At 37.7% G+C, this 12436-nt stretch overlaps 1 protein-coding gene across 2 annotated transcripts in view; it reads right to left on the reverse strand.

Moving 5' to 3' along the window:
• Nucleotides 1-7368: 7368 nt before the first annotated feature.
• Nucleotides 7369-12436, reverse strand: part of vps50 (VPS50 EARP/GARPII complex subunit) — a 124551-nt gene continuing 119483 nt past the window's right edge. For both annotated transcript variants that reach the window (XM_037794526.1, XM_037794525.1), the window contains 2 exons: nt 10677-10866; nt 7369-9922 (listed from right to left, as the gene is read on the reverse strand). In XM_037794526.1, the coding sequence (XP_037650454.1) occupies nt 9803-9922; nt 10677-10866 (310 nt within the window). In that variant the 3' untranslated portion in view covers nt 7369-9802. The remainder of the gene's footprint in view (nt 9923-10676; nt 10867-12436) is intronic.

Raw genomic sequence — 12436 nt, forward strand, 5'->3', positions numbered from 1 at the left:
GCTTTGCTGCTTGACACCTGAATTTCCCCCTAGGGATTAATAAAGGTTTATCTTATCTTATCTTATCTTATCTTGACACACAGTGTCAGTGATGTCAAGCAGCATAAACCATCTTAAAAGTGGAGAGACACGGTGCCATCAGTGCCATCAAAACCTGCAGCTTCGGACCTGCAGCTCTAGTCTAACATGTTATTCTTCAATGCCCTCTCAATGAAAATGTCACCAGCCATCATTGCAAGTAGCCTATTGCATTAAAAGGCAATTAGCTCAGGACTGAGATTATGAAACAAAGATATGCATCTTTGATACAAGCAAACTGGTCCCGAAACATCTATCTCATCAAAATACCATCTGAGCTCCCCTGTGGAAAAATAAACCTTCACCTCTTTGAAACGAGATGTCAAAGATAGGACCATCCCCTTTTTTAAACTGTGTGGAATCTGGTAATTTAGACCAAACATAAGTCCAGAGGAGAAAAATCAATACCCCATTCCTCAAAGACACGAGTATTGACTCTGTGTTTTGTGTGAGGGTATTTCCAAGAGCACCAGAAAGTGCTGCTGATATGACGTATGATGTGAACTGGAACAAAAGAGTTGTTTCATTACGTGCCCGAGACGGCGGTGTACAAGTGCATGCTTATTGCTTTGACAAAAAGACATCTGGAGGACAGGCCTGCACGATATGAGGAAAATCTGCGATGTGAGATAACATTCAATATTGCGATGATGATGTGACTTGCGATACAAAACAGATATTGAAGTGTGCATATTAGCTACACGTATACATATTATTTTAAATATAACTAGGCTAAATGTTGTTTCTAGAGGAGCAACAGTAATGTTTATAACAGCAAAGTCATTATATAACCTCACTAATCAAACAAATCTAAAATGTTAATAAAATGAATCATATTCCTGACATGAAAATACTGTGTGAAGTTGATAAAGAATGAAGAACACAGACATCAGTCAGTATCAGTCTGACATGTTATTTCAAATGTGCACAGTCAGTCCATCACTGTGCCTCTTCACATAACACATTCATGAATTGTTTTTTTGGTTTTTTTTTTGTGATAATCATTTATCATGTCTGTATCTCAGCAGGTACAGCTGCAAGCTGATTCATAAAGAAGTGGCGCGGACGAGATGTTAAAGGAGAGAGTCTGGAGGAAAACAACAGAAAGAACTGGAGTTTCTTGTGGGTCATGAGGTCAGTCAGAGGCTGAACAGCAACCCAAACAAACACAAATACATGGTTGTGCTGTCCATTGCTAGCTAGCTCACAGCTAAGGGTAAAGAGATGGTATAAAGGTAAAGTGGCAATAGTAATGAGCTCTAGAGTTCAAAAGTCAAATGATCTACGGGATGAATCTGTCCCTGAGCCTGGTGGGGCGGTACCGGATGCTGGACGGCAGCAGTCACTACAGTTTGTAGCTGGGGTGGTTGGGGTCCCTGATAATCCTGATGGGTCCTTCTTCCTACACCACTGGGTGTAGAGGTCCTCCATGGAAGGAAGCTCCGTCTTGGTGATGTGCTGCTGAGCAGTTTTCACCACCCTCTGTCGAGCCTTAGGGTTGAGGGCAGTGCAATAGTATGGTATATTGAAAAATATAATGAAAAACATTCATAGCATAGTAAGTCAAATGTCATGAAAATGTCATGAAAAAAGTCATAGTTGTCATAAAAAGTCATGCTGTAATGTATTGAAAAAATGTAAAAAAGAATTATAGTATAGTGTGTCGAAAAATGTCATGAAAAAAAGTCGTATTATGTAGTATCTCGAAAAATGTCATAATAAAGCATGTCGAAAAAAGTCATGAAAAAAGTGATATTATAGTATGTCAAAAAATATGAAAAAAATGTCGTAGTATAGTATGTCAAAAAATGTCATGAAAAAAAGTCATACTATTGTATGTTGAAAAATTTCATGAAAAAAATCATAGTATTGTATGTTAAACACTTTAAGGGAAAAAAAAATCATAGTATAGCATGTCGAAAAATTTCATGAAAAAAAATCATAGTATACTATGTCGAAAAAGTTCATGAAAAAAGTCATACTATTGTATGTTGAAAAATTTCATGAAAAAAAATCATAGTATAGTATGTCCAAAATTTTCATGGAAAAAAGTCATTCTATTGTATGTAGAAAAATTTCATGAAAAAAGTCATAGTATACTATTCACTATACTTTGACTTTTTTTTTTTCAAAAAGTCAAAAATTTCATGAAAAAGAATCATGGTATAGTATGTCAAAAAAATGTATGAAAAGAAGTCATAGTATGGTATTTAAAAAATTGTCATGGAAAAAAAAATCACAGTAAAGTATGTCCAAAATTTTCATGAAAAGAAGTAATGGTATAGCAGGTCGGAATATTTCTTTAAAAAAGTTATACTTTTGTATGTTGAAACATTTCATGAAAAAATTATAGTATAGTATGTCGAAAAATTTCTTGGAAAAAAGTCATAGTATACTATGTCGAAAAAGTCATAGTGTAGCATGTCAAAAATGTTCATGAAAAAAAGTCATAGTATAGTATGTCCAACATTTTCATGGAAAAAAAAGTTACAGTATAGTATGTCGAAAATTTTCATGTAAAAAAGTCATAGTGTAGTATGTCGAAAAAGCCATAGTATAGTATGTAGGAAAAAAAGTAGTAGCATATCATGTCAAATATTTTATAAAAGTCATAGTACAGTATGTCGAAAAACATTATGAAAAAAAATCATAATATAGTATGTTGAAAAATATTTTAAAAAGTCATACTATTGTATGTTGAAAAATTTCATGAAAAAAAATCATAGTATTGTATGTTGAAAATTTTAACGTAAAAAAAAAAGTATAGTATAGTATGTCGAAAAATTTAGAGAAAAAAAATCATACTATTGTATGTCCAAAATTTCATGAAAAAAAATCATAGTATACTATGTACTATACTTTGACTTTTTTTCTTTTTTTTTTAAAAATCATAGAATAGTATGTCCAAAATTTCATGAAAAAAAGTCATACTATTGTATGTTTTAAAAAATCATAGTACTTTATGTTGAAAATTTAGACGAAAAAAAAATCATAGAATAGTATGTCAAAAAAGTTCATGAAAAGAAGTCATGGCATAGTACTGTATGTCCAAAATTTTCATGGAAAAAAATCATAGTATAGTATGTTGTAAAGTTTAAATACCCTCACACAAAACACAGTCAATGTGTGTTATTTTTTCTCAGTATACAGAACTGCCCTGAAATATCTATCCATACCATCAAACTTCCCCATTCTATTTACTGATACTTTAATTGACTTGAACTTTGAATTGACAGCCCCTTCCTCTGCTCTAAATGGAGCCCTAATGTTTCTTGAAAGGTTTTCCTGCTCTGCTCATGTTTACGACCAGTCACAACATTTGTTTCCACCGAAGCACAGCTACTCAAGCAACAAATTAGCAGCGACTGGCGGAACAAGATTCTCAGAGGGCCGTCGTGAAAGTTCATGCAGCGGAGTCTGACATCCAATTAGCTGCTTCAATTCGTAATACCAGTCAATACGATGAGAAAATGCTGGCATTATGTTCATGAAATAGTGGAAAGTAACTAAGTTTATTGAATTACTGAGGGCTTTGAATGAATAAATGATCCCTTTTATGCATTCTGCAGGATATCTAAAACTATTTCCGAACACTAAAAAGCCCATATTTGGCCTGATGTAATCTGATTTTGGTGCATAGCGGGCAGAACAATTTTGTTAGCATTACCAATTTGCACAGTGCAAGAAATGGCACACTCATTTTGAACCACATTTCTGAACTCCTTCCTCGGCACAGTAAGGTTTGTTTGGTGATAAGGCTAAATCAATAAGACCGCTTTAATGAAAAGCTCTGTAAATACACTGCGCTGTCGTTATGAGAGAGCGAATGAACCGTGCACAGGTCCCTAGTTACAGTTTTCGATTTTCTGCTCTTACAGAGTGAGACACTGAGATTAAAAAAGGTCTTCATGTGTGTATGTGGGTTCCAGTTAGCCTGACACCCATGTGTGTTTTCTACCCCTATATACTGTATATATTCGTCTCTCTTCTCCTTTAATACCTTTGAGCTAGGGCTGCACAATTAATCGGATATTAAGCGCGATCACGATTTTGGCTTTCCACAATGAAATTAACATGATCGACTGTGATATTGACGTTTAAAATGCTCTGCTCATAGAAAACTCCGCTGCATAAATCGAGCGCTGCCTAAACTAACAGCTAGAGATAAACTGTCAATCAGCAGCCGACCAAAGCCGGCGCGTTTCCAGCAGTGTCTTATTCATAAATTTGTTGCCATATTGTCAGATACATGTGTAGCCGCTTCATGATGGTTTTACATCGGCACACAACGGTAACGTCACACACACAATATGTTTGCGTTGTGGAAGTTTTTCAGTGTGAGTGAAGAAGACCTAAAGCTGCAATTGGTAACGACTGCAAATCCAAAATTCCAAAACTGGAACAACTAATTTAATCAGAAACGTATTATATTGTAATGTGTTCCCATGATGCTGCTCAGAGTAACCATAGTGACCGGCTCCTCTGCCAAAAACACAGAGCACGTTATAGTGCGCTCAAGCTCTACTTAGTAAAAATGTGTATTGGGCGATACTAAATTATAACTATATCATGATGCGTTCAAATGCAATCTTGTAAAATGTAGTTGTTGGCGAGACAATTGAATAAATACATTTGTTTGAAGGAGATGTTTTCACAGCAATATAAAATAGATATTAGAGAGAGAAATATGACCCGTTTAACTTCCTAACACTAGCTCAAAGCAGCTTAATTACATATAATTAGAAATACTAATGCCAATATTTTTTTAATCAAAGCGAATATTTAAATAAAAATATAATAATATTTTTCCTAATCATTTCAATTGTGTATTTTTATACAAACAACCACTATAGATAATAATAACAATGTAAAAGGATAACACTTAAAGTTTTTGACGGTTGGAATGCAGCACAACATGGAAGTGAAAGCAGTGCTCTGTTTATTTTAATGTGAAATTGCAATAAAAACATTTTTTCCCTAGAATTAATGAATAATCGTGATAATAATCGTGATCTGAATATTGATCAAAATAATCATGATGATCATTTTTGGCCATAATCGTGCAGCACTACTTTGAGCAGAAGTGGAAAGAGTACTAGAATGTTGTTCTCAAGTAAAAGTACCTTTATTTAAAAAAAAAAAAAATAAACCACATAACTTAATTCGCCTAACACTTCAATAATAGAATAAACAGTAGAATAAAATGCAGAAAACACAGAGGTGTATAAACTAGAGCTGTCAATCAATTCAAATATTTAATCGTGATTAATCTTCTGATTTTCATCTGTTCAAAATGTACCTTGCAACCTCCGAAAAATCATTTGCAACAGCTACAGCCCATAAAAACCACACACAATGCAGTTGTTGTTGACGTTCTCTTCTAGAGAGAGAGAGTAGTCTACACTGAGGGGCGAAAAGAAAGAAATCATTTCTCTTTTAGTAAGTCATTTATAAAAAAGTCTTATCAACTTTGGTTATTATTGATGTTTTGGGAGAGTTCAAGAGATTTTTTATCAGTATTTCAAAGCTCGACATTTCAAAGCTAAGTGATTATCAAAGACTGTCCCATGCCTGAGAAATTATAAAATAGTTTTTCATAGATGATGACTTAAAAAAGAAGCTTTCACTGAGCAACAGAACTTTTCTAAAGAATTCATGATCTAAATTCATCTGGCCTTTATTCATTACTTTTACTCTCTTCTGCTCTGCTGTTACATCTTGTCATGTCAATCATCATGCAAAGTAAACATTACAAACAGGCTCTGCCAGCAATTGTTCTCAGTTACATGTGTATGAAGGGAAATGAATGAAGTCTTTGTGAATGCATATCAGCAGACAGTGCGGGAATAGAGGACATGTAGGTCATTGATAGTGATTTCTATGAGCTTGGCTCATGAAATTTGGCAGAGGGGCCAAAAACGCAGGAGCAAAGAGCGCCTGGTCTTTTATCTGAAAGGGTAACTGGGCCACGGCATCACAGGAGGTGAGCGGTCCAGCTGGGCGCCCAAATGTGTTGTGCAAGGACAGCGACAGCAGTGGTGTCGGGTAGGTCATGAATGAAGTGTTTCAGGGCGGTCTGGTGAGGAAAGCTCTGCAAGAAAAGGCGGCACACAAGGTTTGAATTGTCAAATACTCCCACAACCCCTTACCTATAAAACTGTGAAAACACAGAAGTGGAAGGTCAAACTGTCACCATAACCATATTACATATGAGGTTAGATCCACACTGGAACCCAGATTTGAACTCTGTTTGAGAGGTTTTGTAGTTTTGTCCAGGTTTATCCGACACTGGAAAAAAAAGCTGACAAATACGTTTATTTCCCTGATGGATATGATGATACTGTTATTCAGAGGAAACAGACTTTATGTATGCATGCATTAAGGCTACTGGTATTGATTTGCTGGTGTAATGAGGACATCTATATAGTATAAAGTAACCATTAGGCCAAGTCATCGTGTGGATGATTGTCCGCTCAAGGAAGATTAGGTTCAGCTTGATCACATAGTTGACAGAAATGTCAACAGTTATAATTAAAGAGTGAGGCTGTATGCGACCCCGAGCAGTTTTGTGGAGCTTCTAAACTCCGAAAACATTGGAGCAATTGTTCGAATCGCCATCTAATATCGTAAAACTGACAATATTCAAAATCGAAACAGTTGATTTGTCGCCTCAAAAAAATGTTATAAGTGAATTTAGTGATGCAATAGTTAAGAAAAATGCAAAAAAACTTGCCGTTTTTAGCTAATATTGTTGTGACCATAGCTTTTACCGTTTCAGCGCTTTGCATTATGGGATACAGTAGGCGAGGTAGACTGGTCCGATGCATAATGGAGATTTTCAGATCAGTACAACATACCGGGTATTTTTTGGCATACTATAGATTTTGCTTGTGTTTGCATACTAGATGCTACATTTTGGCCAAATCAGTACGTACTACTAGTATAGTATGCGGTTTCGGATACAGCCTGAGTCATCAAAGTTATAATGAGTCCTTCACAGCTCCTTCGGTTCAACCTGATCAGCAGGCTCCTTCTAAACAGGAGAGCTGAGGGCTTGTAACCACACAGGAAGCCACATTAATGAATCTGACAGCGTCTTGCTCCTGGCTGAGTGAAGCATCACTAGGATGAACAGCAGTGCTGCTGGAAGGTAACACTCCCATTCTGATGAACGGTGACGACGACGACTCTTTTAAAACTGCTGCGGCACACAGATTTTAAACCACTGGATTTGATTTATAGATTTTGCAGTTTATTAATAGCACCGTAAGAATTAAGAAGTTAAGAATAACAGAGTCAATTTGTTAGTGTGTTTATTATGTTAGAATCATTTTGGTTCAACCTACAGTTCCAACACCGATTACTGATTTTCACTATAGTGCACTTGACCCTTAAAGCTAGGGTTGGTAATCTTGAGACACTAGCAAGAGTATGCTAGATTTTAAAAGTAATCCAACCGAAAAAAAAACAGCTCAGTGTTGCAAACTCTTTTCCAATGAAAGTAGCTAGCAGCACTAGCTCCAAATGTCGGTACATCTAGCGAGAAAGTCACCAAGTCGGCAACACAGACAGTCCGGTTCAGGCCTCCCTCTAAAGCCACTCACAGGTAGACAGGCAGGTGATTGGACGGTTTATTACAGTCCTGCGACAGCTACAGATACCAGATTTAATTTTTTGATATATTGATTGCTGTTGGGACGTATTGAGAATATCAACAAATATAACAAAAATGTTTTAGAAGAAGATTACCAACTCTAGCTTTAACATAATTTGACAATGTTTAAATATTTGTATAAGCTTCAGTTGATAAGTTACAAGATACTGAGAGGTGATAAATGACAAGCACACTTCCAGCAATTATCATATATAAAAACCCAAACAAGACACAGAGCAAGAAATAAATACAGACATTGTTCAAAACATTCACATTTACAGTATTCTTCATGGAATAGTTGCACACAATATTTGAAGCCATTATCAAAAACCTGTAACTCCAATCGCCTCCCTTTTAACAGTAAATCATCACGCCCTCTCGGCAGGTCTGGTCAAGTTAAACTAATGGAGATGACCGGAGCGGTGGAGCCTTAAAGCTTTGGAGGAAAGCTCTAGTTGCTGCCACAGTTCAACTACTAACTCATGAGAAATCACACAACCAGTACCTGACCGCACAGACCCACGAAACAGATTTCACTGCTGCTCATCAAGAAAGCCGGAGACTGAATTCAAAGATCAATCACAAAGACTTTCAGAAACTCCTCCTCAGATATGACAAATGGCAAACAAACAAATGCAGCTAGTGCAGATATACTCTATGTTAACGCTAAATACGGCAATTTATATTATTTTCAGAATCATCATTATATTAGATTTATGTAATTCAAGGACAAAAACAAAAGAAAGAAGCAGAGCATCCAATCAGGCACGACAAATACCCTGAAGTGAAATAATATACAGCGGACATACGGGCTGGAGTAACTGTTGATTAATGATGAACAATAACCCACATCTACTGTATCTCCACATTCAATCATGTGACAAAGCTTAATATCATAGTGGAGGTTTATAGCTGACTCTTCTTGGATCTGTAATTGGGACGTATTTACCACAAAACTTTACAACTTTATGGAATTTTAAAATTAAGCAACTCATAAATCACCTTTTAATCTCAGTCTGTTCTCATTCCCAGGGCGTCAAATACCGACACTTTGTCACACGATGTGATACCAACGTACAAGGCATCCTTTAGCATCTGTATGAGATGCACCGGGCTTTCAAGTAACTACAACGTAAACCCATCCACGTCCACATTAAACGCTCAGAGAAAGTGGTTGGGGAGTGTGGTAGTAGTTTAAAGAGCTCATGTTGGAGGGGTGGTGGATGGGTCCAACAAACACAGGGCTTTCACCAGGAGAGCATGGTTCGTGTCACGCGTGAAACCAACAACGCGTGGTTTCGAAAGTTTCACTTTCACTTTACAAACAGTAGTGATTTTCAGCTAAATCATGTTTTTTTCCTAAACCTCATCTAAGTGGTTTTCTTGCCTAAACCTAAAGACCGTAGCGGAGCATCATAATTTGTTACGCAGTGCGTTAGAAAGTGACGCCAAGGGGTCCTGACAAAGCGTCAGTACGTGACGAGTTGGGACTAGAACGTGTTGTTAAGCTCAAGGTCGGAGTTGTATCAGAAATTGAGCACATTTGGTAAAAACACATGGAATGCAGTATAAACGGCCCCATGGTGAAACTACACTTCATGTTACACTGTTAGATCCTGTATTTGTTGTAGTTTATCTGAAGCTTTAATGGTCACTGAAGAGATTAAATTGTTGTGGTTGCAGACAATTTGCAGAAAATCTTCATAAGTTTGTTAAATCAGAATTTAAGGGCATGCATTATTGGTTAATCTACTGTATGCACAGAGCAACTGCAGCATGCTTGAGAGTGAATGTATTAGTATTTATGTTCATCAGAATATCATGAGTGATATCGTGTGTTTTTGACCACATTAAGGCTGTACATTAACAGATAATTAGCATTTGGCTAACGTGAGCTTTACATTGCTGCATACAGTAGCTCTACTTCTGCATGTGCTTGTTGAACAAACTACAACATGTACGCTCTAATCTGAAAATGAAGACATTCTACGCTGAGCTCCTCTGTGTGGGAGTTGGAGTGTCCGTCTCTGTGGCTGGTTGTTACGTTCAGGGTGCGCTCCGTTCATCAGCCTATCTCTTGGGTCTGTCGATGTCGTCGATAGCCGCCAGGAGTTTCTGACGAGCCTTCTTGTTTATATGCGAACCCAGACAAACGTTCACCAAGTTGGCGAGCTGCTTCATGGAGTACTCCTGTGCAAAAAGACAAAGAGTGAGTCAGCAATACAGACTCAGCCTGTTAGCATGAAGCTTTCAGAGAAATGCAGGTGTTCACATTTTGGAGAAAAACAAAACAGCAACTTAAATTGAACTTTTACTACTGCAGTGCTGCACAACAATTGCCACATTAACGTTATGGTTCCTTACAGCATTGGGTTTAAATCCGAAGTATTGCCAAATAGGCGCTTTTGCTTGTGAAATCTGACTCCTGCTGACCTGTGCTGAAACTCCGTATGGAGCAGACACTTTCATTTTCAGATTGTAGCGTCCGTCATCCGACTATATATTAATAACACGCGACTGATATGCCAAAATGAACTAAATGGGTTTTGTTTCTATAAAAAAACCCGCAAAAAGATGGTGGAGGTGGTGGGCAAGTAATATAATCGGTGTCTGCCCGACCACCATGTAACACCAACTACTGCGGCAAGCCTAGTCTGCAGAGCCCTGAAGCCTCGCCCCCGCTACTGAACAGAGCGCTGTGCGCATTTTTATTTCAAGGTTATCAATATTGTACATGTCACGTGTAAAAAATTGCACCAAATTCGACAAAGCACACAACTATGGGATCCCCAGCAATGTACCCGCCAAGTGTGAAGTCGATGGGATGAGCGGTTCTCGAGATATGCAAAGGACAGACAGACAGACAGAGATTCCTCGCTGTATACTTAGATATTTAGTGTTGCGTAGAAGCTAACGATACAATCCTCCATCTTTGCCGTCTCACCCTGTGATTCTTGATGAACTGCTCCATGTCATTCTCAGTCAGGTAATAGGCCTTGATGTAGGTCTCAACAAACTCTTTATCAGGGATGGGTCGCAGGTCGGTCAGCTTCTCCAGCTTCATGAGGAACTGTTGGAAGTCCAGCTGCATCAGGGCCCGGCCCTCATTGCTGCATTTCTTCACATTAGCGTAGCTGGAGGACAAAACAGCAGAGGAGGAAAGAGGAGATTAACATTGCTCAGTATGAAAGTCATCACAGGTGTTGGTCATGTGTGTCTGTCTGTCTCTATACATTAAAGGGATAGTTTGAGTGTTTTGAAGTGGGGTTGCATGAGGTACGTAGATGACGGTCGGCGCGCCCCCAGCTTGGAGAAGCAGACAGGAGTTACCGCACGGAACCAAAGCAATGTACTGCTGTGGACGGGGGCCGGCAGCAAAACGTATTTTAGCCACCTAAAAAAAATCTGTATCAGTTGAAGTGTGGTTTATCTTGCTGTGAGACAGCTATAGAGTCTACTTCCAACGGGGAACTGAAGCCATTATCGATGCTCTCGCCAAAGCCACCAATATTCAAAATATTCTTTTAAACTGATATTGATTTTTTTAAGTAGGCCTTTCTTTTAGGTGGCTAAAATATGTTTTGCTGCCGGCCCCATCCACAGCAGTACATTGCTTTGCTCCCTTGCGGGAACTCCTGTCTGTTTCTCCAAACTGGGTGCGTACGAACCGTCATCTACTGTAGGTAATACACTGACTATGGATAAGTACCTCATACAACCTCACTTCAAAACACACAAACCATCCCTTTAAGGAGAAAGTCATGTTGCAATGTTTTTAAATTCTTTTACTTTATCTCCCCTACTGTGAATTTATTATGCATTAAAAATTGCCTGGAAGATGTGTTTCAGCTTGTTTCTATCAACATTTGATTCAATATGGAAATACTGTCAAAGCTCCATCAGCAAAGCACACAAAGAAATGTGTTGTAACTTAAGTTACAGAAGACACTCTGAATCCATTAGAGTGTTTAAAAGCAAAGTCTAAAAACTTTCTATTAATGGAAATGAAAAGAGGAGAGATGTGTGAATGTACTTAATATTTTGGCAAAAGGGCTTTTGGTATGAAATCTGCATGTCACACACATAATATTAACTTTCTGTGTTTTTAAATGCTTCAAATTTATGCATAACACCTTGTTTGTGTTATACTGTATGTTAATCATAGTTTGTTTCATTTTATATTGTTTGTCCTCGCATGTGTTGGATTGAATCTGTGAATCCCCTTTTTTTTTTATTTGGTTTTCTTCTCTTCCTTTTTATCTTGTTTTATGAATATTTGGACAGGCGGGTTGTATGTATGTTTATTTCAGAATCAACTCAAAGTCAAATATAAAGTTAAAAAAATAATTCAAAATAGATCATTATAACAGATTTAAAGACTTCTAACTGCAGTGGGTATGTATTGAAAGGACATACATAAGTCCTTACGGGTGTCTGCATGTGTCCTATATTAAATATGAAGTCAGGTTGTTCCACACAGCTGTCTGTGCCGTGTCAGTAAAAGTGTGTGTGGGCTAGAGTACACATGTATTTCAGTGTTTGTGTCTTTCTGTTTGTGTTTCAGGTGTTTGGCAGCACGGACCGTCGTCCACTGGCAGGTCAGTGTCTGTGACATTAGTACATTAACAAACCACACAGACAGCTCTGCTCTCTGTCTCACACTTCAGCTTTTCTCTCCTCCGTTTCCATTTTCCGCCTCGTCCT

Source organism: Sebastes umbrosus, chromosome 15 (genome assembly GCF_015220745.1).
Source record: "Sebastes umbrosus isolate fSebUmb1 chromosome 15, fSebUmb1.pri, whole genome shotgun sequence".
Lineage (NCBI taxonomy): Eukaryota > Metazoa > Chordata > Actinopteri > Perciformes > Sebastidae > Sebastes > Sebastes umbrosus.